General features: G+C 39.4%; 2 protein-coding genes across 3 annotated transcripts; one reads left to right on the top strand and one right to left on the bottom strand.

Moving 5' to 3' along the window:
- The first annotated feature begins 5 nt into the window (after positions 1-5).
- Positions 6-27,461, top strand: LOC133527142 (uncharacterized). Of its 2 annotated transcripts, XM_061864032.1 has the most exons (14): positions 6-252; positions 341-453; positions 665-810; positions 1,203-1,363; positions 1,938-2,005; positions 2,326-2,488; positions 5,171-5,361; positions 6,203-6,289; positions 6,982-7,486; positions 9,012-9,050; positions 13,661-13,866; positions 14,059-14,181; positions 14,283-14,439; positions 22,721-24,217. In XM_061864032.1, the coding sequence occupies exons 1-14, from the start codon at positions 162-164 to the stop codon at positions 22,807-22,809; spliced, it is 2,139 nt and encodes a 712-aa protein (XP_061720016.1). In that variant the 5' UTR covers positions 6-161; the 3' UTR covers positions 22,810-24,217. The 2 variants fall into 2 exon arrangements, with proteins under 2 accessions (XP_061720016.1, XP_061720017.1); XM_061864033.1 differs by lacking the exons at positions 9,012-9,050; positions 22,721-24,217 and adding an exon at positions 27,331-27,461.
- Positions 24,211-25,045, bottom strand: LOC133527149 (mitochondrial import inner membrane translocase subunit Tim29). The gene has a single exon (XM_061864044.1). It carries the CDS (start codon positions 24,897-24,899, stop codon positions 24,330-24,332), a length of 570 nt encoding a protein of 189 aa, XP_061720028.1. The 5' UTR covers positions 24,900-25,045; the 3' UTR covers positions 24,211-24,329.
- Positions 27,462-27,742: the final 281 nt, after the last annotated feature.

Below are 27,742 nucleotides of genomic sequence, written 5' to 3' on the forward strand. Positions count from 1 at the left end.
GAGACCGTTGTATGTTGACTGACTGCATTTTGCGATTATCAATTTTATTTCGTGTTATTTCCTCAAATTTTTTGTGTTTATGCAAGACCAGTATTATAATGTTTACTTATTAAATCTGAAAGTAACTGTACGATTTAGCTGTTAATCGTAGACAGTTCGCCATGTGGGAATTCGAGGATGTGCTTGAAGAGGCGCTCGAGGATGCTCGAGTCTTTGGCCCAGAGTTACTTCACGTCGCTCGCCGTGAAATTTGTACGTCAATAACTTATATGAAACATCCTTAACGCATCTTCTTCACCAGCTGGCTTGGACTTGGAATATAGAACTTGTTTCTTTTCAGATGCCCTAAATTCGAATCTTGATATTACACCATACGGTTTACGAAGTGTACCCACTCATACGGAAGATGGTATACCTATTAGGAAGTTGTACGTTTCAAACCTACCCCCAAAGGTAATGCAACTAAAGTTACAACTCTTTTGTTTGCAAAAAGTTAATATTAATTTTTACCTTTTGTAATGTCAACAATCCAAATTAACTGTTATTGTTGACAAACTTTCCATTATACTATTAATTGTCCGAGTACAGTTGTAACTGTTATTATATAATTACTGTATAAAATTAACCCAGATAAATTCTCTACTAATTAATAATATCTTTGTAGACTTCACGGACAGAACTGTTTGGTGTGTTTGCTCAATATGGGTTCATCAAAAGCTGTTGGCTGCGGATGGGAGAACGGGGTTCTGCCAGAACTCCTACTCCTACATATGCATTTGTTACCTTCAGTGATCCTGCAGATGCACACAAGTAAGTATCATTGATTAACATAAGTTCAGTCAACACATATAAGAAAACTAACGGAGACGCCATATATTAACCCTTCATATGTGGTCTGTCAAAATTGATCATTGAAAAAGTGACCTTGACATTTAAAACAATAGATTTAATTTCCCATGCACTGATTTGTCTGAGCATAGGCGGGTTTAAAACCTTCCTTACTGACTTTCCTTTGTTATGTATGCCATACAATGTTTAAATGTTTGTAAAGCAAGAGATTCAAACAGCTATGATTTAGCTGGTTCAGTATCAGTCATTAGCTACCTCATGTGGTTGTGATCCTCAGTGAGAAAGAAAATAATTCAATGTAAGAATTAAACAAATTGTGGTGTTTCATATATTTCAAATAATACTTGTTACAGAGCCCTCATGGCACCAGATCAAGAGAAGATACTCAAAGGTTACAAGCTCAAAACATCTCCCGCAGACAGCTGGCACCAACCTGCCGAGGATGCTGATGGCCAAGTCATGTGGAAATCTAGAAACCGGCGATATGGCAATAGTCCTGCACCTGAACAGAATGGTATAAATCTTTCAAAATTTCTGTTTTATTTTTTATAACGTGAAGCAATTTTTATTTTGCTCATTCCTGTATCATTAGGCGGCTCCACAAAGAGCGAACACACGCGTGAGGCAATTTCCTCACGCACAAAATGGTGAGTGTAGACGTGCCTCACACGAGGTGGCGTGCTCGGGCGAGGAATACACGCGCGCCGCCTACACTGGCCAGTGTGGACCCGCCTAATCAAGGATTCAGAAGTTTTCACGAAAAATTTCAATATTCTAAATCAACATGTACATTGAAAGTAAATATATGTATATTCAAATTAAAATTTTCAGTTTTGTTCCAAGTTTCCAAAATTACAAACTCAATTAAATATAAAAATTTTGAATTAAAACTTCGGAAACTATAGATCTTTGAATAATGATAGTGGGAATAAACACAAAAAAAAATTATTTGCTCCACCCCATTATTCATTATGAGAGTTGTCTGAACTACCTGAAATCAAAATCCCGGGCATGTTGATAAAAACCAGCGTTTTTTGTGCAGGCCCTTTGGACTGATTGGGGCACTTTAAACTAATTCTTTGTTACAGGTCAAGTTCCCCTGGAATCTTCAACTGATAGTTGTGAAGCTGGAACACAACAAAATAATGCAGAGGCAGTGAGTCAACTATTTTAGTTTTGTCTTGCTATATTTATCTGTTAAAAATTTATTGCACAATATCATTTTTTTACTACTAACTTGTGGTTAAAGTATGATCATACATAATAGACTCATACCAAGCTAACTTTGCAGCAACTTGGTAAGCAATAGTGTGGGAACGCCACCATAAATGAAACTTATGTTGATGATTACATTACTATGAAAATATGATGTTTGTGGTGGCATGTGGTGTTTCTCACATTGTTGCTGCAAAATTTGTGCAGTTAGCTTAGATGGATTCTAAGTATACTTACGTTCTCAAAACCTTATTGTTTTAGAATGCAGAAGAAAATGAAAACACAGAAAAGACATACACAATATTAGACATACTGAACAGAGACTGTCTAGCGCACGTGCTCAACTTCGTCCCCATCATAGACTTGATCCGGTCAGAGCGCGTGAGCAAGCGCTGGCAGAGCTTGGTCCAGGAACATATTAATGGTTTGTACATTTTGATAATATCCTTACCCTCTTACCATCAGAGACGTCAACTGATACGCGAGGCTACAGTCCAATATCAACCATAGCGGCCATACCATGTAATCATGTCAGAGGGGTGCTAACTTGCAGCAAGTATTAAGGGCACATATTTTCTGCAAAAATTTGTTGTATCAGTCACCTACGAGTTCACCAGTAAAGGTTCTAACTAAGAAGAAGACATGATTAGATTTTCATAAAATGATTAAGTAACCTATGTCCATCTAAAGGCCTTAGCTTAAGCTTATTTCTACATGCTAAAATCGTTTCGAAAATTAAGCCGCGAATATATAACACACAGGCAGAGTTGCTTCCACATTTCTAATATTAATATAAATATAGATTATAAATTGGGTCAATCACAATGAAAAAAATTAACGATGGTCAACTCTGGCCAATATGGGACTCGAACACCCACATCTTTGGATTGCCGGTCCAAAGGTGAATTAGGTCATTGATTTTTTCATTGTGATTGACATCTGTACATGTATACAATTTATAGATTGTAATGTGGTACGTTCCACAGTAAAAAGGAAAAAAATATTAACATTTAAATTGATAAAGATTATATTCAAGTAGAAGATGTCCACCATGTTTTGATGGAATGTGTCCGCAACGAGGTGCTGAGGAGTGATATGGCATGTTACAATTCGAATAACATGGGTAGTTGCAACATCTTCCTGGCATCGCCTTTATCGGACGAGGCCAGGATGATGTGCAATTTATATTTAAAAATAATGTAGTAGTAGTGTAGGTGATTTTGTAGATTTCAATACAGGGGTGACATCGTCACTGCGTGGCGAAACCCCATTCCTTAAAAAATTATTTAAAAAAAAGATTATATTCTTTGTATAAACATTTGAATAAGAAAGGAAATTCTTGTAATTTGTAGGGTAAAAGTTATTATTATTGATGACTTGACGAGTGAAATGAGTCATTGGACTTTACACAAATGATGAAATATAAAACATGTATTTGTGTTCAGTAGGGATACGAATTTTCGTAAAACATAAACTCATTGTTTAATAAATTGATTGTATGCTAATGTTGTAGCATAAAACATAATTTAGTTGTCATTAAATATGTATTATGAAGTTAGACTAATTTAGGAGAACAATAGGTACTGATTTTTTTATTGAACAAAGATATTATAATCTTAGGTAAATTGTGAAATTTATGAGCAACTAGACTAAAGTTAACTAAACAAAAGTTTTGAAACTTATTATGCAATTCTCTCTGATTTTCCTATGAACGACTAGACGTCATTTAGGATCTAGATTTAGTGGCAACATTTGTAGTATCTTGTAACTAAGGATCTCTTTCGGTTACTATCGGATGCTTGAATGCCGTAGCACATGAAAAGACCCTATGTGATCAATATTCTGTACCCTCATTATGAGTTTTTCGCGGCCTTAAACGGTAGCGACTGCGTCAACTCAAACGTAGTGCATCTCGCTTGCACCGAGGGAGATACACTGTGAGTTGCTTTACGCAATCGCTAGCGAATATGTCAGAGTCAAACTCATGGTAAGGATACTGACGGCTTCTAGCCTATTCGTCAATGATCCTGCCTATGAAGCAGGAGGTCCAGGATTTGAATCTTGGTACGTATATAGATATACAGAGTACGTATATAGATATTGGTATGTTTAGTTATGGCTATTTTCTATGTACAAATAAAATGTATATCTTTGTCTAGTACCAATAACATAAGCCCTAGATCGGCGCCCACTAATATCGGCAAGGCACGGCTCGGCATGCCTAAGGACGCCTTGGCCTTTGGGTTTCTTTGGCAGACTAAGGCGTACCTAAAGCCGCCAAGCAGCCTTCGGCAAGCCTCGGCACTCTGAGCTTCTTCGGTACACCGAGACAAAACTTAGAATCGTCGGCACCCAGCGGGCAATGCCATGGGCTTGAAGACTCCGTCAGGTCACTGATCACAAAGACCTTTTATTTTTCTTCGGCAAGAATGAGAATGAGCACTAGGTCCCGTCACAATCTAACATCCTGAATATCTATCATCTATTAGGCGGGTCCACACAGAGCGAGCATACGTGCGAGGCAATTTCCTCGCGCACAAAACGGCCAATGTAGACATGTCTCGGCCGAGGCAGAGCGCACGTTTTCCTCGGGCGAGCGCGACCTTGGCCAGCGGCTCGGCCAAGGTCGCGCTCGCTAAAAGACAAAACTTACACGAGCACGCGGCCGCGCGAGGCCCGTCGTTTGCCCCGCGAGGAAATTTCCTCGCGAGGCTGCTCGCTTTGTGCGGACCCGCCTCTTCGCTTGTTCAATTCTGCTCAACTACTCGCTTTTATAGGGGCGAGGTTGTAACCTGGCATGACTAAAGACGCCTAGGCAATTTGTTTAGAACGCTTCGGCATATTTAAGGATGCTGCGTCTTTAGAGACGTCCAGGCATGGCTAAGAGCGCCTCTGTATATCTAAGACGTCTTGGTATGCCTGAGAACGCCTGAGAGATGCCTCGGCATGCCTGAGGACGCCTCGGCAATATGCCGAAGGGGGATTCTTGTCATGCCATGCCGAGAGTGGGCGCCGGGCCTTATTGAGCTTACTTGGGACTAGGTAGATCTGTGTAAAATTGTCCTATAATATCCATTTACTTATTTATTAATGTTATTTTTACCAGGTATTCGGAAATTCAAGACGTCATGGTGGCAACACGGTATGGTGACTCTAACGACAGCGGTATTACGGCGGGTGTTGCAACGGCTGGGCCCAAATCTGACGCGGCTGCATATCGACCACCACTGGTCGGCGCTCAACGACCGAACGGCGCACACAGTGGGCAAATTCTGTCCCAACCTGGAGGAGCTTAAGGTGATGTACTGTATGGTAACATGCATGGCAGGCTGCAGCTACTGGGCCGGAACCTGACGTGGCTGCACATCGACCACCACTGGTCGGCGCTCAACGACCGAACGGCGCACACGGACTGTCACCTCGAAACCTGGATCGAAAACTTAACAATTAATGCCTAAAGGTTATTTAGCCCCTATAGTTCATACACGGTCCCTTTACGTGATGGCAGGGTGGTATTAGCTAGCTGATACTACGTTGACTGATTCTATCACAGAAAATTAAATCTGTGATGGTTACATGATTTACTTAAAGAAAATATAATTTCTATACATATTTATAAAAACTTGGTCACTTTGCCACATGTTTTAAACTTTTCACCCAGGTTTCATTACAAAAAGCGGCCAAGTGCGAGTCTGAATCGCCCATGAAGGGATCTGTACCATTTATGACGTATTAAAAAAAACTACTTACTAGAGTACAGTTTAGAAAAAAACGATATTAGAAACCTCAATATCATTTTTGAAGACCTATCCATAAATACCCCACACGTATGGGTTTTATGGAAAAAAAAAAATTTGAGGTTCAGTTCTAAGTATGGGGAACCCCCAAATTTTTTTCTTTTTTTGTGTGAAAATCTTAATGCGGTTCACATAATACATCTACTTACCAAGTTTCAACAGTATAGTTCTTATAGTTTCGGAAAAAAGTAGCTGTGACATAAACGGACAGACAGACAGACATGACGAATCCATAAGGGTTCCGTTTTTTGCCCTTTGGCTACGGAATCCTAAAAAAGCTTCATTGTAAACAAAGAGGAACATAGATACCATATTGATTTCTTTCTTTTTTCACATTACAGGTTGTCGGGATGTATACTAAAAATTGGAATCCACTTATTTATGGATGTAAATATTTAAAAGCCCTTTCCTTTGTTTCTTGCAACAAGGTAAGTCATTCATATTAGTGAATTTAATTAAATACATACGTCATTATTATCCTAATGTATTGTTCATCACTGACTTCTATGATTATGATTATCATCAATGAGCGGAATTCTTCATAGCAAAAATCAAACTGTCAGAGGGATTGACCTAACTGTTTTATCGACTTATCGATAAATATTTGTCACTTAACGAAACACAGGTGTCCCTAATTAGCTGACCGCCACTGTATTTTGGTATAATAGTAAAGAATAAAACAGAAAATACTTTTATGATGTAAATGAACGTAACATTTAGAGCAATATATTGTGGAAGAATCTTCTTTGAAACTGAAATAAGAATCTTTCTGTATCCATTTTTTTATTGTTTTCTTTTAGGATTAACCATTTTAGTAACACGGCACGGAAATCACTCATGAAAACTCAAGTGACATAAATGACATATGTAACGCTGACATGAATTACTTTAATACGGAGATGCAAATTGCTTATCAAAGAGGTCAAATGTTACAGAATAATCTTTTAAGTTGATTATGGATACCTAATGCGATATTATTCCGTAACATCGATAAGTCGATAAAACAGTTAGGTCAATCCCTCTGACAGTTTGATTTTTGCTAGGAAGAATTCCGCTCATTGATTATCATCATCATATAGTAATCAGATTTTGGTCCCTCAAATTGACGCACTTGTTTCAGCTGTCGGACTCAAGTTTAGTACGAATAGTGAAAAGCGAAGCTAGTATAGAAAGCATAACAGTAGCCAACAACACGCACGTGACCGGTCTCTTCCTCACCGGCGCCAACCCGCCCCGGCTGCACACGCTCTCCTTCTACAACTGCTACAGCCTGCAGGGCACCGTCATCTGTGCCGCCATAGACACGCTTCCCAACCTCAAAACGCTCAGGCTAGATGTATGCCCCGTCACCATGTGGAAAATCATACCGCTCATACTCATCAAACTACCGCAACTAGAAGAATTATCCCTCAGCGAATACACATCTATGGATATTTGCTCAACTCCACAAGTCAATATTGACTTTTGCGAATCATTGTCCAAGATGACTGAGTTGAAAGTTTTGAACCTCAGCAGAAATATCTACATAAATAACGCGATATTGAAGACGGTCGCGCAGACGTGCAGCAAATTGGAGTCTCTGAACATCTCTAGTTGTAATTCTAGGAAGATCAATCCTCAGCCAGGTAATTCCTTTATGCATCATTTCATTTCTTATATTTCTTGTATAAAGGATATTTATTTATTTATACAAGCAATTCCAACAGCTATAAAAGATACATTAAACTTTTTAGATAGTAATACAGACAGAGCCAATTACAGTATAACATATGTATGAGCATATTTAAATAAAATCTAATATGGTTTGGTTAATAAACATTTTACACAGCGGACGAAATGTACAATATTTTACCTTGTACAATTTATATAAAGTTAGAAAGGAATCAATACTGATGACTGATCTGCATGCTATTGTTATCAGTTATCTATATCTGTCTGTCTGGCAACTGTCAAACCGTGTTGCAGATCTTTGATATTTATCCCATGGCTGCTTGTTGTCATTTTCTGATTCACTGAAGATTGCACTTGTGGTAGGTAGCATTAAAATAAATATACATGTTTTACCTGCTGCAAACTATAACGAACTACATGTTTAGTTAGTTATTTATATTTATAATAATGTGCTGCATCAGTTCTTTAAGTTATAAATCGTTAGAATTAGAGCAAAGGTGCTCTAAACGTCTCCGACGGACACCTTTTAGGACATGTTCTTTACCTCGTGAGTTGATTGCCCTCTTCAGGGGTTATAGCACACTTTGGTCGCTGAGTTCGACAAAATTAGCGATAATGCTCGGGCAAGTGTGGTGTCCCTATATCACTCTTACGTTTTGACTTTGAGAGCCAATAGTGTTGTTTCACCTTAGATTACAATCACCTTCATAATTCTTCAACACATAAGGTAAAAGTTGGGACCCAACCACAGACGACAGCAGTGGACGACGTGGCATCGCAATGTCATCATACGTCGTCGCGTCATGTCGCTATGTTCCAATTCCAAATCTGACTGCGGAACGGCAGCGTTGTATGCAGTTGGTTCCGAGTGAGAGTGAGAGAGGCACAACATAACTCTGATCTGCGGTCGCCGGGTCGGGGGACAAGTGTCGACTGCCGCTCGCCGACTCGTCGTCTGCGGTCGGAACCAACTTGTACCTTTAGCCTAATGTTTTAAAGACATTGCTTAATTTATTTATTTAAACTACCTACTACTACTGCTATAAATGGCTATAAACGTAGGTACATGTGTGTAAGCATGCTGGCATGTGTTTTATGCAATGTATTGTCGCACTATGGCACTATCCATGCCAACTTTCATTTATTACCAATATATTCTTGCGTATCGCTGCTTCAATACCCAATCTCAATCTAATACCTGCACTCACTTTACGATACTGTAAGAGCCTGTTCACACTGGTATTTCTCACAGGAAACGCAATGACAATTTCATAAAAGATCGACCGCGGCGTTCAATTTTTTATGAAACCGCCGTCGTCTTTCCAACGAAAAACGCTAGTGTGTACATACTCTAATAGACAATGGCATGCTCTCTTCCTCTCTACTAAACTCTTTGCTAAATTGATATAAAATATTTAATCTCTATAATAAAATGGGTTGTTTTTCTGTGGCTTGCCATTGGATGACCCGCGATCGAAGTGAGTTTGTACACGTGGAGGGATCACAGTTCCAAGGAAGGTACCTATTAACCCACACCCCTTTTTTTATTAAATCCATTAATGATTTAAACCATAACCCCTTGTAATGAAAATACCTACACAAAACTAGTATCTACTGAAATGATTAGTGTACACTACTTAGGGCCCTATAGACGATGTGTATTATTGTAATGTAAGCATATGTTAGGCCATACATAAAAGCCTTCGTTGTATCATCGATTCATAACTCATTTCGCTGTTTCATCGGCAACACAGCTGACTGGACGTAGAACTTATTACCACGAGATAAGGTCTGCCTATGATTAGTGAAATGTGTTGCTGTTAGTATAGAAGCGTTGTGTACATACGCTTTTTACGTTGCTTACTCTATTCAGTAATCAAAGTAGGTAGCTGTGCTAAAACTGCTATGCGAGTGTGTGTTTGACGTTTTGGACTACAGATGCCATACAGGCGGTGTATGTGCGCTTTGATTTACATGATATGGATCACGAGGAATAGTATCTGTCTTGTAATAGTACATTACTACAGAGGCTGGGACAAAAGGGGTTGCTGGCCGGAGACGGATAGGTCTGAGGCGGGCAACCCCATATTTCCCGCCGAGGTATGTATAGTGCTTTTCTCAAACATGCAATGAAATAAACAACAAAAAAATCAAAGTATTATTTTTAAAGAAATTATAAGTAAACAAGACAAAAACTCAAACTAATGTGCGAATATTACTAATTCGCTATGTGCACGACTGTCACGCAACCTAGCGTCCGCAAGTCTAGGGGAAAACGCACTAAATCTTATAAAACTACTCCAAAACTAAACACGACTCAACAGATTTTGATACGACTTTGATCTATCAATAGAGTGATTCTCAAGGAAGGTTTAGGTATATTTAAGGTTTTGTGTAAATTGGTTGAAATATAACGATGTTGGAAAAAATCACGCTGGCTAGGAGCTTTAATCGAAAACGCTGCCTAATCCGTTTGAGCTATAACGACACAATGTATGGTGGGGTTGTCTCTTTTTCATGGGTCTATAAAAAAGTCCGCGATGTTGAATGTCTATCTTTTAAGAATAACTTACTATACCCATTCTTAACTTCTAGAAAAAGATCACATAGTATGTGGCATCTGCAAAGCTATTTATATGGATACAGTATTAATAATTATCAAATTAATAACGTTAGTTATATTAAGCATTTCATACAGAATACAATGGTCCCTTACACCATACACTTTAAATGAATATTTCAGGAGTAATCGTAAATTAAAGTTTCATTTCAACTTGTACGAAATGTTAAAGACGCTATCCGCAGTTAGTTCTAATTTTTACCACCTTATGGGCTGGGATCGCTTTACTAATTTACTTACCCCCACCATACACTTCGCACGGTCCCAATATTTTAACTCTGTTTTAATCATAGAAATAGGGAGCGTGCATGAACTATAGGAGGCAGCACAGGAGCCGTCAGATTTTTGGCGCGAGGCGTAAATGTGATGTTTTTTGTTCCGATGTAGCCCACAAGATGGCAGAACCTACTATGCACAAGAAAACACTTGACGTGTAAATGTGTCTGTTTATGGTTCCGATTCAGACCACAAGATGGCAGACCCTCCAACGCGCACGGTCCCTATAGAATAGTATAGAACGACTGTCAAACTTCGAAAGTGTGACCAAAAATGAAATGCAAGTGTGTGCGTAAATTATATTGTCTATGTGCGAACAAAAATAGTGATGTCATGTTACAACATATTAATAATCTATCGATGTTTAACTGCTTTATCGACTTCTTTTTCAAATGTGTTGGAAAAAGTTAAAAATGAAAAAGTTGAAGTTGTTTGAAAATGTTTTCGCAAAGAGTTGACTTGCCAAAGAAAATTTGAATTTCGCGCCTTTTCCTACTGACAAGTTGGGTTGGGTGTGTATACGCTGTGTACAAGTATACGCTGTCTTGTGTTTCCTAGAGTTGGCGGCAAAGCCGTGGAAAAGTGGTTAAAATTAATAAGTCTTCTTCTTCCTCGCGTTGTCGCGTTGTTGTTAAAATGTAATAAGTACTGTGTTGGAAAGTGAAGTTTAAATTTATCGCTAAACATGTGCACCTTCAAAAAAGGTATTATAACAATCGTTATTATTTTAAGTCAGTTATAAAGGTAATATCTTAATGATGTCTTGTGAACAAATAATTCCATACCTACTAATATACCGAAAAGTATCGATACAGTCATATGAACATTTTGTTAAGCCCTAGCGTAAAGTAACAGTTTAGGTTTTTACACAAAATATTCTAAATTATTGACCGTATATACTTGTGTATATTTGTGGCTATTGCAGTCGAAACTCTAGGACCGTGGTGCCCAAGCGCTCATAAATTAATTCGGCAACGTTCAAAAAAAATCATTGATGTCACGGGGGACCGTAGGGCTGGCTCCTTCCTCGCCCAACGGATTGGCATAGCGATCCAAAGGGAGTTTGCAGCCAGCCTTACGGGAGCCCTTCCACAGGGAACCCTTCATGGGCGAGTCTGACTCGCACTTGCCCGCTTTTTTTTTTAATTATGCGTATTTGGCAGAATGTCATGATGCCTGTGCCACAAATTTATGTGGAATGGAAATTAAAAAAGAGGACTTTGCCGGCCTTAGGCCTGCTAGATTTGTATGAAATTCCATTAACGACCTCTTGTCCTAGCCGCACCTAAAACGTCATATTTCGCAGCCTATTATAAGGAACATAACATCAGTATTTCATTGCATGTTTGAGAAAATGTAATTTTTTATTGGCTATACGTGAAGTGATCACAGCGCAGCGCACATTGTCATAAATTTTAAACTTTTCTGAACCGAACTTCCATTGATCTATCCGACTGAATCTCTATTCAAATAGCTAGTGAAACAGTGAAATATTGGTCAAAGTCCGAATTATCGAAATACAATATCTAATACAAATGCAATACGTGCTTTAGGAATGCCTGCACTGAACAGATACTGATAGAACGGACGATCATATAGATTTTGTAGGTCTGCCACACTAGTAAAGTAAAACACTGCATGTGCACTATTGACCCACAAATGTTCCTACAATTAATTTTAGGTGGGATTGGTGTCGTCCATTCCATTTTCAAATCGGAGGTCCAATCCTTAGAATAGAAACTGAATCACTGTGTGGCAGCAGTGTGTACAGCAGCACCGCAGAAATTTGTGTAAATAAAAACAACGTGACAAAAAGAATGTGTGCACTTGCTAAGTATCGTGGACCCTGGTAGCATGCAGACTTATTTATTTACTTAAAATTTATTGCACGATATAAAATTGTACAAATGGCAGTAAGTCTGCAGGCAAATAAGGCATTTTCAACCAGTCAACCATTGGATCAAACAACATACTTAATATATGAAGAAGCCCATGCGTTCTACGCATATTTGGGAAATACATACACGTGATTTCAAATAATAGCAGACTTAAAGCTTGTATGCGTCGATACCAAATTATAATTTTTATCAGACACTTTTCAATAAGCATTGTTAGTTTTAGTCTAGATAGTTTTGCGTGAATTCTAATATTTTAGGCAATTCAAAACAGGGATTTTGCGTATGCCGATTTTTTGACATCCGTGGATGCGGATACTTAAAGCCTCACATCCGCGGAAGGGGATGCGGCTGTCAAGATTAGGTACATACAAAACGTCAAATATTACATTTAAGTAATTTTTATTTAACAAAAAAACTAAACAACGTGGGTTATATTTAATAAACAGTAAGGCCGTGGCCGAGTTTTCTGGATCTAGACGATCTCGTTATAGGTAATAATAACTATTTACTGAACTATTCTAAGTCTACAATATTCAATAACAAAATAAATATATCAAAATAAAATACCTGTGATGTTTCTTTTTCCTTGTGCTACCACTTCACCGCTGAATGCGGTGTGGGTGCATAGATTAATGGTGTTTTTTTTTTTATGAAGTGGTTGTAAGTTCCTTGCGATAATATAATACTGCCACTGGTTTTATTCACTCGAAACGAAACTCTCACAAAGTATCCGTAATTTGCAACTTCCATTTATAATTTCACAACACTACTCGTATAACACCCTTCGCCCTACAATCGCATTACTATAAGTCCAAATATAACAAACTCGTCATTTCTTGTCGCTGTCCGTTATTTATAGGCTAAAGTACTCGATTGACGAATAACAAAAACGTAACGAGATTTGTATTGGCTAATGACGAAATGACCTAGCACTTGGCCGCCGTTAAGTTGTTCCTATACCGACCTGTTTCACATAGACATACGCGTCCGCATTAAGCTCCGCATCGATTTTATGCGGATGCGGATTTTCAAAAAATGCGAAAGGTCCGCGGTTGCGGATGTCGCAACATCTCTGATTCGGCAGGTCCACATAGAGCGAGCATACGCGCAAGGCAACTTCCTCCCGCACAAAACGGCCGAGGAACGTCTGCACTAGCCGTAGTGAGCGCGAGGGAATTGCCTCGCTCGTATGCTCGCTCTGTGTGGATCCGCCTATTAAAAACATCACATTTCAAAAACAGTCTTATTTTACCAATCCTTGCGAGCGTTCGCCTAAGTGCCATACACACCAAAAATAATATGCAATTTATTAATCTTGAGTTGTAAACCCTCAGGCGTGAGCGACGAGGGCATCTTAACGATATGCCGCTCATGCACGGCGCTAAGCAAGCTAGACATCTCTTATATCGCGCTGTTGACGGACGCGGGCGCCGCGGCCGCCGCGCGGTGCACGCACCTTGCGTGCCTCACGGCGCGCGGCAACGCCTCGCTCACCGCCGCACCCTTCGCCGCCGTGCTGGACGGCTGCGCCCAGCTGCAGGTGGGTGTCACAGCTGTATGTCTCGTACGTCTGCTGAGGGACGCTGCGCGCGCCTCGCGGGCCTCGCCGCGCGCGGCAACGCCTCGCTCACCGCCGCACCCTTCGCCGCTGTGCTGGACGATTTCAATAATTTTGTTCGAGTCTCACGGTAGTTTAATACTATCAGTGTTCTCAAGATGTGGTTATTTTCAGGAGTTGGACGTGTGCGGCTGCGACAGCGTGTCAGAGGAGCTGGTCGAAGCGGCCACGGCGGCGCTCGCGCGGGCGCCGCGCCCGCTCGTTCTGCGCATGGGAGGCACCGCGGCCATGACAGAGGTACATACCTTAACACCAACTTTAAACTTCGAATTTTACTGAACTTTTGGATATTTTTTTGTATGGCTGAGCCTGAAGAGGCTAATCGCAAGTATGTCCAGAGTTACCCGTCGCACAAGCTGCTGGTGGTGAGCACGGAGGACCTGAGCAACCCGCACCTGCGGCCGGACTTCGTGGACCGCATCTTCGAGGACAGTTCCGACGACTCGCTCGACGACCCCTATGACCACAACAACTTCGACGACTTCTTCGGATCCGGTACCTATACTTAGCACTCACGTCAGCCAAATTTCAGAGTCTGGATGTTCAAAAACTATACACGGTGTAACATGAGGAAACCGAAAGATTTTAACAGTGTATTTCTGATCACATTTAGAGACTAAAATGTCATATAAAATTTTCTGGATTTCGCCTAGTTTCAGAGTTAATAGCAGTTAACAAAAACATCTTATTGTAACTTAGTGGAAAACGCCTTTATAATGGCGATGATGCCATTATGGGGCGTAGTCTAAATATCCTTATTGATAAGCCGGCGGGTCCACAAAGAGCGAGCATAAACCGGCCAGTGTAGACGTGCCTCGCCCGAGGCGGCGCGTGCGTTTTCCTCGCCCGAGCGCGCTGCCTCCTATTGATGTCAAAAAGTGACAAGGAACCTTTGCAAGAACTAGGTTTTACAAACAAAATCGTAAAATTTCATTTTCAGCCCCAGTTTTACTATAACATTATTTTTTTTATGTACAAATACATTCAAAAATTTAAAAAAATATTTACAAAATTTTTTTTTTCCTTAATTTACTTAAATTCTTATAACATTCTTGCCTTATTTTGGCCTCAAAAGTGCGTGGTTAAAATCTGTCGGTTTCCTCGTGTTACACCGTGTATACACTACAGCCAAAAAGTTAAAGACTAAACACAAAATATGCAAATAATAATTTTACGAAAATACTACTTTGCAGTGGGGTACCTACAATGGAAAAAATAAAGCGTATAACAATTTATTAAACAGAATTTATTAAAAAAGACGTATAATCATAATATCATAATAAAAAGTTAAACGTTTTTCTCATCGAATAATCCTCGACGCTTTTCCTCTTCAGAGCAGTCTTGGCATATCTACAAATGTGCAGTGTTTTTTGGATCATAGGATTTCCACTCATATTGCAGTATTTCTCTCTCTATAGAGCTGTTGCATATGTTGGACATTGTTTTCGGACTCTATGGTCGCGTTCATCCATGAACGTAGTATAACTGGACCAGAGATGAGCGGTGGAGGGAAATGACCGAACGCGAAAAAATAACGCTGTGTAAACCTAGCCTTATGTATCTTTCAGTAGGAGTAGCAGAGAAAGCGTTATTATTGTTTGTCCTTGTCACAAGGTCTCTTTTTTAATTCCCCACCATGCATGCTATAAATCTATATCTAAGTTTAATAGCCAATCCCTGGCACCCGCTGTAAGCTCATAGAGTTCTTCAACTCTTCCAGCATACCGTCTCCGAGGACACTCTTCTACTATATGCGCAATTGTTTGGTCCGGCGCACCGCAGTCGCAACCAGGCGAGGTCTTGTAGCCCCACTTGTGCAGAGTATGATTACATCGGCCAACTCCCGTCCTGATGCGGTTGAGAGACACAAAGATCTTCCGTTGCTCATTGAATCCTGGTGGCTCTTTAGTTGGATCCAGGACAGCGTTGCCTAAACTCTGTGCATCCCATTGGTCTTTCCATTCTGTGGAAATACTGTACGTTTCGGGACCCTGAAACTTGCGGTTAGACCAGAATGGTCTGCGAGATGGCAGCCTCATATTAGGGAGATTGTCTAACGTTCTCCTTATGGGGAGCGACGGTTTTTGTGCTTTCACCCACTCTCTAGAGGCGGCGTAAGTTCTTCTTAATTCTGGTGGCGCAATGTGGGACAATACTGGCAGCCATTGAGAAGGTGTGGGCATTAGGTTACCAGTTATTGTACGCATAGCTCTATTGAGGTGTACGTCGATTTTGCTCGTATGTGCGCTTTTGTACCACACCGGGGCACCGTACTCCGCTGCAGAATAGACGAGGGCCAAGCTGGAAGTACGCAGTACACCTCCTCGTGCACCCCATGACGTTCCCGCGAGTTTGTTTATTAGGTTTACCCTACTTTTCACTTTCTGGCTTAAGCTATCTAGGTGGGGCTTGTAGGTAAGTGACCGGTCCAGAGTAATTCCCAGGTATTTCGGGGTAAAGTTATGCTGAAGCTTCTTACCACAAAAAGTAACATTAATTTCCTTACTTGCCAAACTGTTGGATAAATGAAATGCGGCTACCTCCGTTTTAGTGGGATTTGGGCAGAGTCTCCATTTCACGTAGTACTCATTTAGGACTTGAAGATCTCGCGTGAGCGTCGCTTGGCCAGTTTCGAAGTCCCTGGTCTGGGTGGTGAGGGCAAGGTCATCAGCATAAACAAATTTATCGCATTGCGTCGGTGGCATATCACGAGTGTAGATGTTAAAAAGCAGAGGAGCCAAGACCGAGCCCTGAGGAAGTCCATTTTTTAATAGTTTATAGCGACTTTCCTTTTCACCGAGATGAACTTTAATTTCGCGTGGTCCAAGCATCCTTTTCAGAAGACGTAGGATTTTGGATGATTTTATTATTTGGCTGGCCTTGTACAAGAGGCCTCCTATCCATACAGTGTCGTATGCTGCTCGGAGATCCACAAACGCAGCCATAGTCTTCTCTCCTCGTTGAAAGCCAGCTTCTATGTGGGTAGTGACCGCGAGAACTTGATCCGTGCAGTTGCGCCCAGTGCGGAAACCCGCCTGTTCGATAGGGATTTCTTTATCAACAGTGTCCTTAAGGCGATTGTACAGCAAGCGTTCAAGCAATTTGTATGTGACACTCAATAAAGATATCGGCCTATAGTTTGCCGCGTCGTCTGGGGATTTTCCCGGCTTAAGAATTGCGATCACTTTTGACTTCATGAAGATTGATGGTAGAGTGCTGGTGTTAAAGATGTCATTGAAAAATTCGGCCAGCCAGCGGATAGCGCGTTTGCCCAGGTGAGACAGAAATTCAGGGTATATTTCATCAACACCGGCTGCCTTTCCACACTTCATCTGTTTTAAGGCCAGAAATACTTCATCCGGCGTAAAAGGGACTTCAAAATCGTCACATCGATGTTGTTCTTGCATGATGGCTTGGCTTTCTCGTTGGATGGTTTTAGTAAAAGCTTTATCGGCAAGAGCACTCTTTGTGATACGTTTCATCCGTTCCGCTATGTCATCCGGGCTGATAGGGAAATCTTGCTTCTGTGGTTCCGCAGCGCCCCCGAGTTTGCGAAGCAATGCCCAACTTTTTCTGCTCGAGTGAGTGAAATCCATGTTTTCGACGTTGGTCAGCCATTTTTGTCGGCGGCACTCATCTAGCTTTGAAATCAAGTCGTTCGCTGTATCAGTATCCTGCGAAGCCAGGAACCTCTGGTATATTTTTTCTATTTCAGGTGTCCATCCGGGGATGTATTCCTTGCGAAAGCCTCTGGGAACACATTTCTTGGCTGTGCTGCGCACTAACCCACAGAATCGCTTGTAGTTCGCCACGCTGGGTTTAATCCATCGGATGTTTGCGTCCATTTTTTGTTTGTAGTCTTCCCAATCGGCTTTATTAAAGTTCCAGCGTGATTTTGGCACAGATTTAACTAATGGCACCTCTAGACCTACTCGGATCAGGGCGGGACGATGTTGGCTATGTGGGAAGTCGTGTAAAATAGTGCGTTTTGTAGGCAAAATGTTTCCGTGTCTGTCTTCTGATACAAAGCACAGGTCGGGGTTTGTGTCTCGCTGCCACCGCGCTGACCGGAACGAGCCCTTCTGTTTTGGGTCAAAAATGAGGTGTAAGCTCTCTTTATGTGCCCAGTCGTATAACGTTTCGCCGTTCAAGTTATTTGATGAGTATCCCCAAGCCGCGTGCCGGCAGTTGAAGTCACCCAAATAAACAGCTGGGTGGGTAATTTTAAAAAGAGAATTCGTAATGGCTTTATTTGGGGGTTTATAAACGGAGGCAATGCTGATATTCGAAACCTTGACAGTTATTATCTCAACGTCATCCAATTTTGTTGTTTCAAGGGATTGGACGTCAGTGAGTGTTTTTCTTACGTACACAGCAGAGCCGTAGACAGGTGACAGGGTGGAGGCTATCATATCGAAGCCCGCGATTTTACCACGGGTGTCAAATTTAGTTAAATTATCTAGATGGTGTTCCTGGATGGAGATCACGTCGACGTCATTGTCGTGAGCTATTCTAGCGAGGTAGTCACATTTAGATTGGGACATACCCTCGATATTAATTTGCAATATTTGGACAGAAGGTCCCAAAGTTTTTGTCAAGGGGCCCTTAATTGGGCCGCCATTTGAGCGCATGTTTATATTCGGAGAGATAGCAATCGAGAGCTAAGATTGATAAGGATATATTAGCTGGGAGGCTCGTAATGAGCAAATTCAGCTTGCCAGGAACAGTCGGAATCTTTTAGCCGTCTTCTTTACGAAGCCGTTGCCCGGGGTGGACCGCGAGGAGGTAGATTCGGACCAATTACCACCCCTTCGGACCAATTACCACCCCATAAAGTGACATAATTTAAAAAAGCTATAACTCCCTAGGGAGTTACAGCTTTTTTTCACAATCCATAACTTCCGCGGGAACAAAATAGGCCTTTGCCCTTCAGTACACCCGCATGAAATATACTACGTCGGTGGCAAACAAGCATACGACCCGCCTGATGGTAAGCAGTTTCTGTAGCCTATGTACGTCTGCAACTCCAGAGGAGTTACATGCGCGTTGCCGACCCTAAACCCGGCCCCCCTCGTTGAGCTCTGGCAACCTTACTCACCGGCAGGAACACAACACTATGAGTAGGGTCTAGTGTTATATGGCTGCTGTTTTCTGTAAGGTGGAGGTACTTCCCCAGTTGGGCTCTGCTCTAGATCTGGAATGACATCCACTGGCTGTGCCCTACCACACAAAGCGAGATGACATTCACAATGCCCATACCTCTCTTAAAATAAGATCTATTTCGAGCAAGTGTGATGAAAATGAATGTAACTTCTATTTTTTATAACAAATTAAAAAAAGTCGATCTGGTTAAGGTCTGGTGATTACGGTGGCCATAACATTTTTTTTCTACTCGTCGACTGTAATGGTTGAATTAAGATTTCGTATACCAAACTGTAACTGGGTACTTTTCATGTATGGGCTCCCAACTCAACTTCAACTATAATATTCATTTCGAAACAGTTTAGTCAATCATAATTTTGGCAGTGGGGTTTGGTATATGTACTTAGATTTTGGGATTGTTGCAAAATAAAAAGTTCAGACGCTGTAACAATAAATCTATATTAACACAACTCAATACTATACTAACACAAATTACAACAATAAATAGGGAACGATATACATAATCGAGCTCGACCGTTAAAGATAGGTAGTTACACACCAAGAGTACACGAGGGAGCGATACGATATCAAGCTCAACCCACAGGCACATCACAATAGTAAGTACGAGACAACTTGTCGAGTTGACGTCTGACTACGAACTATGTTCTGACTCCCGCGATCCCGATGATTATAACCTTGCATCAGGTACGCAATAGGAATAGCGGTACAGAACCTATAACGGTTTCGCACATGGCGAATCCTAACGTTTCCCACGAATTACCCCGCTGGCTACAAATAAGTTTATTACTTAAAGTTAACAATATTCGGAAACTGACAAAGAAATAACGATTGATCAATTTGACCCGTAGCAGCGTAGCACCAAAAGAAATTTAAAAAAATTGTGGAGTTATGACGTCATCGTTTTTTTTTGTTCAGAAATCTATCGTGTGCGGTATTAAATGAAAGAGCATTCTGAGCCGGTTCAAACAATATATTACATTTCAGTCACTTGTATTAAATTAAAATACTTTTCAAAATATATAATTTCATAAATATAGAGAGGTATGGGCATTGTGTAGAGAGGTATGGGCATTGTGATTGTCATCTCGCTTTGTGTGGTAGGGCACAGCACAGCAGATGCCATTCCAGATCTAGAGCAGAGCCCAACTGGGGAAGTACCTCCACCTTACAGAAAACCGCAGCCAAATAACACTAGACCCTACTCATAGTGTTGTGTTCCTGCCGGTGAGTAAGGTTGCCAGAGCTCAACGAGGGTGCGGAGTGTTAGGGTCGGCAACGCGCATGTAACTGCTTTGGAGGGATGCATAGCTGAATGTGCAAGTCGCAAAATGTGCACTAATGCAAATCGCAGAAGGTGTAGATCGTAAAAAGAGCAGGTCGCAAAATGTGCAAATCGTAAAACGAGTAGGTCGCAAAATGTACAAATCGTAAAATGTGCACGTCGCAAAATGTGCAAATCGTAAAAAGTTGCAGGTCGCAAAATGTGCAATTCGTAAAATGTGCAGGTCGCAATATGTGCAGATCACACTGTACTCGTAGATGAGAATGAGAAGTCTTCTTGAATTCTCTTCATCCGGGCGGGTCACGGGTGTTCAATACCCGAGTAGAGCTGATACCGCAGATCCGGGCGTGAACTTAACCTGGACCTTAACCTTGTCCTAGAGGAAACGATTCTTGGCGGGCCCGTGTAGTTGTTAGTACGACTTTAAAATAAGAAGTTTTTCCATACAGAGGAAGATTAACTGTCAAAAATGTTAATAAGAGCACTCTATTAAAACACACTAAGGTCCATTTTCATTTGACAGGGTTGAAGGAGGAAAACGTGCCGAAAAAGAGAGCAAAAGAGACCACTGTCCTTTTCTAAAAGTAGTCATTGGTTAAAAAGAATAATCTATGATAGGTGAATATATTATATAAAATACGCGAAGAAAATAATAGAATAAACAAGGACATCTGAATATTTAATCAACGTTAATTTGTAACCAACACGGTAGCCATAGCAATACGATAGGAAGGGACAGTTGTTAGTTAATAGTTAGTTATATTATTATCTGCTTGCACATTTTGCGATCTGCCCATTATGAGATCTGCACATTTTGCGATCTGCCCATTATGAGAACTGCACATTTTGCGATCTGCCCATTATGAGATCTGCACATTTTGCGATTTGCCCATTATGAGATCTGCACATTTTGCTGTTTGCTCATTGTGGGATCTGCACATTTTGCGATTTGCTCATTTTACCTAACCTGCACATTTTGCGACTTGCACATTCAGCTATGCATCCCTTTGGAGTTGCAGGCGTACATAGGCTACGGAGACTGCTTACCATCAGGCGGGCCGTATGCTTGTTTGCCACCGACGTTGTATAAAAAAATACCAAGTTTGAGCTCCTCCAGATACAATACCGTTTAATTATTTTTTTGTAAAATATACCTCAAATAATACCTAATATCCTCATATCTAACCCCAATAAAGGAATTTCGAAAATATTTAGATTTAGTATTTTTATTTTTTATTGTTATAAATTTTGATTATCAATCTATCAATTTACTATCAGTATAAATATTAGTAGGATTAATAATATTTTCAACACACACACTCGTTGAGAGACCCCGGGACAGGCCGAGAACGAGTGTGTAATTACATGCTGCTCTCTTCTCGCCTTGCCGTTACTCGTCTCTTCTCGCACTTCTCCGATTGGATCCTAGCGGTGCCGAAACTCTCCGAGAGCGGCTCTCGACGAGTGTGTACAGCCGACATTAAATTTGCCGCTTTTTTCTACAGACGGAAATGGCTTGTCAGACTATATTTCTTTGAGCAGCATAGACAACCTCATTGACCGTAAGGCCCCATTCGCATGAAATACGAGAGCTAAAAAATAGCTGTATAGGTACTTTTGGCTTTATGTTTATCTTTAAACTAATAAAATCATACAGGTAAACGTATGATTTTATTAGTTTAAAGACTTTAAAGTATTATTTTTATTGACTCGTAGAAAAAGTTTTGTATACAATAGTGATTAATCAAGCTTTTCAATCTCGTACCTCACTTTGGCAACTCGGCAAGCTTCGTTGCTAAAACACGGTACTCGAATAAAAAGCTCTCTATAATATCACGATTGTATAAAATACAATTTTTTAATACTTTGCTCTTCTTTATGACCTATATAGCCTCTACAGATGTTTGAGATAGTTGTCTTATTGCAAAACAAATGGGTAACCGATCAAACATGTTCCTAAAAATGAAACTGGAAATTGTGTTTGGTCTTAAACTTTTCACAATATCACTTTAACGTCTTTTTCAGGGCGTCCGGTAAATAATAAACTTTTTAACACAGACAGGACCTTTGGCTGGTCGAGAAAATGGACATATCGGTTTAGTCATTTGTAAATTATGTTGCGTGGTTTTCAAGATAATCAAACCTACCTACATTATTAATTAAAGTGAAGTAAGGTGCTGGCTTTAAAAAAAGAAAGATAAGTGTTGGCGGTTAGAAAGTTATACCATTATTTACTGGACAGCCTGTATACAAGACAATTTTACTTGATAAAAGCTATACATTTATTTTTGTTCAATATTGCAATGAATATCATTACATTTCAATTTGTAGATGGAGACGAGGAAGGGTGGGAAGATCTCGACTACGATGACGCGATGTACGCGTACGGACTCAACCCGCAGAACCTGTTGCTCATGTAACATGGCTGGGCCCCGTCCAATGGCTTCACGGAATGTATATTAACGTGTGTTCTACGCTTATTATTTATTTACACAATCAGTCCCCAATTGCATAATAAAGTATAAGATTTTATGCAACCAGCTCCAGGTTATACCTAGCTTCCACAAAAGGATAATGGAGTCAACTTAGAAGTCTTTATCTGTGATTGTTTTTATTTTATTATTTCCATGTATATTTAGATAATAGAAATCATATCTATTTTTTTAATATCAAGGTTAATAGGAAACAAGTTTATTTCTCACATCCACCGTTGTTGAATGTTGGTGAAATTTTAGTTAAAAACTGATACCTTAAACCTGTGATGGACGGAGCTTGTATTGTTAATTAGTCCTTCACAGCGCCCTTGAAGTCATTATTATTTACCTACATGCCTATGTAAAAATATTAATGTAAAATATGTTAAGTAAAGTCTGAAACAATTGTGATAGAATACTATTTAATTTTTGATTTCCCTTGTAACAGCAGCTTAGTTTAAATGTACCATTTTAGCAGGGAAATTTTGTTTACATAATAGTTAATAACATTATAAATAGAATTATTACTGCCCTTATGCCTTGCAGAATTTGTTATATTTGTCAAGATATTGCTATAGTATCCAACCTTATGAGGCCCTGTGCACTAAATCTCTTTACATAATTGAGAAGAACTTGCTTATTATGTTATTTGTATGAATCATTTTGGATTACTTTTATTTTAATTCAAGAAGAACAGTCAATTTTCTCTAATTTATATCTATAGAATGTGATGTTTATTTCCCAATTTAGACATCGTTTTAAGTTTAGACTCCTTTTTCAGGATTTTTTATGTTATTATATTTTTCCTTTTTAAGATCTTAATACATTGCAATCAAAGATGATTTTATTTTTCATAGAGAGAATGTGGTAAGTTGTTGTGATTTGTCATCAGTTGAATAATAATCAGTGCTCTAATTTATATACTATATTTATTTTTTTAATTTAAAAGGTGTAATTCTTTGGTGAATTGCTAATGATTTCATATGAAAAACCTTTTTGTTGATTCTGATTGGATTATATAATTTCAACTTAGTGGCTCAGCTATGGTTTTTGTTATAAATACACAAGAACCCTTGAATTACAACAGAGGCATTGTTTTTTGCAATATTTTTGTTGAGTTATCTACTTATTTATTGGTTTAGTAAAAGCATTGTGTAATACATGTCGGTAACTAGCATGAACTTGTTTTTCTTTTATATAGTAACTGGGTCATTTTACTTTAAAATGTTATTAGAAATGATTTGTTTTTGTGTCTAGGATAAAGCTCATTGCATGAGATAATTTGTGAAAAGATCTTAGTTTTTATACATTAATTTATCAATAAGAAATTAAATATAAACATTATCATCTGGAATTATTAACTTTTATTTCTTAAACATTTAACAAATTTACTAATAAACATTGCTGTATATATGACAACTAAATCCACACTAAGTTGACTAAGTATCAATCCAAGAACAATAATTTCAGAAGTTCACATCGTAATTTGTCATTTTAATATAAATGTTCCACCAGTTGCCCATAAATCCAAAGTCAACTATTCTTGATGGAAAACTAAATATTGAAGGTTGCATATAAGAACAGTGAGCTTTGTACATATCACATGATTCACTTATATCTGAGGTGTACATTACTGAAGCTATTCCAAAACTCTTGTAATGGATAGTGCCTTGGTTATAGCTAGTTTCAAGGTGTCGTAAGTGCGCGTAGGACTTTGGGTTTAGGCATTCTTCACTGACCAAAGCAACTTCGTTGTGTATTTTCCTCAATCTGTCTTTAAAGTCTAATTCATCCGGGTTATTCTTAGCTAAGGCGTAGACTGTTGTTAGTCCTATCGTCCATTTTAGAGCTTTAATCGGATCATCCTGAATGTCTGTGCGTAGGTCCTGGAGCATTTGTCGATAGTCGATGAAAAGATTCTTCCAATAGTCTGCCCATTTTTCCACAATCGTTCCTTTCAATTTCGCAGGAAATTTGACTTTGTCACCTACTTTATTAAAAGTTATTGGTAATCTAGATAATCTGTTTATCGACATGGTTTGATGGTTCTTGAGGCTATACTGCGGCAAAAGCCTAAGCCACCGATAATGTTTTTATTCGAACTAAATATTGTAGGTTAATTCTATTTGACATTTGATTGTTGTCAAATATTGACGTTTATTTTATTTTTTGAACAATTATGGCCTGGATGCGAGGCCTAAAAATATATTTACAGTACATATGGGGCTACTTTATAGCACTAGTGCGAGAAGTAGCATATTACGTTACTGTGTCGAACATTTAAAGGGCCATATGTACTGTAAAACGTTGTACGATACATGTGCGAATAGGTAATTCGCAACTCGTGTCGATTTAAAACACTCCCTTCGGTCGTGTTTTAATTTATCGCCACTCGTTTCGAATTTCCTATTTTTCGCACTTGTATCGTAATGTACTATGACGTTTCATTCATATAGCGTTCAGAATTTTGTAATGAAAAGAGGCATTTTTCAAAAGAAAAAACCCAAATTAAGCCCCCCATTCACACTCTTACATTGCAGTCCGCCTCATTGTGTAGGATTGGGTATGGGGTCGCGTCGCGGACTGCGTGGCGACTGGCGTGATTGCGTCCTGGGTTATAACCGCGAAAATCAGGTTATTCCCACTAGTTACCACCAAGTTGTTACCAGTGGTATTTATTGTGATTTTTTTTCCCAGTAGTTACCACCAAAATTTGGTTAGCATTCAATACTAATAAAAAACTATAAATATAGAGTTCCTGAATCAATAATTAATTAAACGTCTAATTAATTATAAGTTAATTAGTTATTCGTTTCATTATAAGTCGATAACTGTTTCAGTAAATTGCCTTAAAATTGATTAAAAAGTCGTTTTTGACTGATTTGTTTGTTCGTTCGTGTAATTGTGACGTTATTTATTGATTTGAAAAGGACTTTATTGTCGATGGCACTTTACGCCATTATCAACGCAGTGTAGCGTAAGCAAAGCGTAAGCGTCCTTGACAAAAGATCCAGGGCGGCTACCGGGAAAATCGAAATTCGTCAATTGCGGGCATTTTCCTTTGTCACTCTAATTACGTCTTAGTCAGAGTAAAAGAGAAAGATCCCCGCAATTTGCGAATTTCGGTTTTCGCGGTAGGCCCCCCGTTGTCTATTCTCAGTATAAAATTGAATACTCAAGCCGTAGCTATTTTGATCGTGGGCAATTAATTGAAGCTTCGATATCTTCACTAAAAATTAACATCATAGAAATGATAATAGATAATGAATACTTTATGATATGATAAAATAACTCAATTATTGCAGAAAACGTATTTTATTAGTTGTTTAAAAACCCAGCCGCACGCGTACACAGCTTGCCCACCCAAAAATACTTAAGCCGTAGCCATTTAGGTGGCTACGGCTTAAGTATTTTTTTTTCTCGTTTTTTAGCGTTTTGGGCGCGAAAGCATGTGTCAAAATATATGTTGTTAATTTAACATATTTAAAGCCGTTTTTAGGGTAAAAGTTCAATTTTAGGGCAACGTTTGGTTAAACAACAACCCTAATATCGGGCCCGGAGTCAGTTCCGATGTTGGGCCTGATAATCGTTTTCCATTTCACGCAATATGATTACATACTGCACAATATTTGACATGTAAAAAATACTTTGTTTCACTCCATACTTTGTTTGCTATGTATGAAAACCAATATCAGGCCTACATCGGGACTAAAGTGCCAATTACATCCACACTTTATGAGGCCTGTTATCAGACCCGACGTCGAGCCCGAGCAAGAATATTTTTCCGTTTCACCAAATATCAACATATCGTTTTCAATATTTGAAATGTAAAAAAATGGTTCATATGCAAAAATATCAAACAAAAACATTTTTGGCAATTAGAGACAATATATTTTTAACATTTCAAATATTGTTAACAATGTGCTGATATTTCGTGAAACGGAAAAAACATCGGACCCGAAAAACGGGCCCGGTATCGGGAAGTAAGGATGTAATTGGCGCTTGACTTCGGGCCCGATATCGGGAAGTGTGAATGTAATTGGCCCATAATTACCTACTTCTACACAGGCGAAGTCGCAAGCATGGACTAAATAGGTGTAAGATCACTCATAACTGGTACAGACCTTAAAAGAATTTATTTTCCTTTTTGTTATGAATAAATAAATATTATAGGACATTATTACACAAATGGACCAAGTCCCACAGTAAGCTCAATAAGGCTTGTGTTGAGGGTGCTTAGACAACGATATATATATAATATATAAAATATTTATAAATACTTAAATACATAGAAAACACCCATGACTTAGGAACAAATATCCATGCTCATCACATGAATAAATGCCCTTACCAGGATTTGAACCCGGGACCATCAGCTTCGTAGGCAGGGTCACTACCCACTAGGCCAAACCGGTCGTCCAAAAAAATGAAAAAGGCTGTCATTATAAATATTGATTTAATTTTCAGGAATTGCTGTCCAGTCCACTTGCAATTTTTATTTAACCGCGCCGACGACAAAACGAAGAGTCCTCGGCGAGGTCCGCAGTAACTACAAAACATTTGAACTGATTGAGTGATTGAATGGTTTCTCACTCTTATGAATCCCAATAATGCTTATAAAATACTGATTAAGTAATAGATGCGTTTAAAGTATCCTACTTCCTTCTATCAAAGCTTCTAGAAGCCAAAAAGACGACATATCAGTGACCGTCAATTATCAGTAGGTACTGATTATACAGTTTATGCATTTAATGCTGTTATTACATCAGTACAGTCAGCATCAAATAGATAGTGACGGCGAAAGTGGCCATATATATCGGAACACAGTCTTGTTATGGTAACGAACGTGCAGGGGGCCTGCCGCGAAAACCGAAATTCG

This window comes from Cydia pomonella, chromosome 17, assembly GCF_033807575.1.
Source record: "Cydia pomonella isolate Wapato2018A chromosome 17, ilCydPomo1, whole genome shotgun sequence".
Taxonomy (NCBI): Eukaryota; Metazoa; Arthropoda; class Insecta; order Lepidoptera; family Tortricidae; genus Cydia; species Cydia pomonella.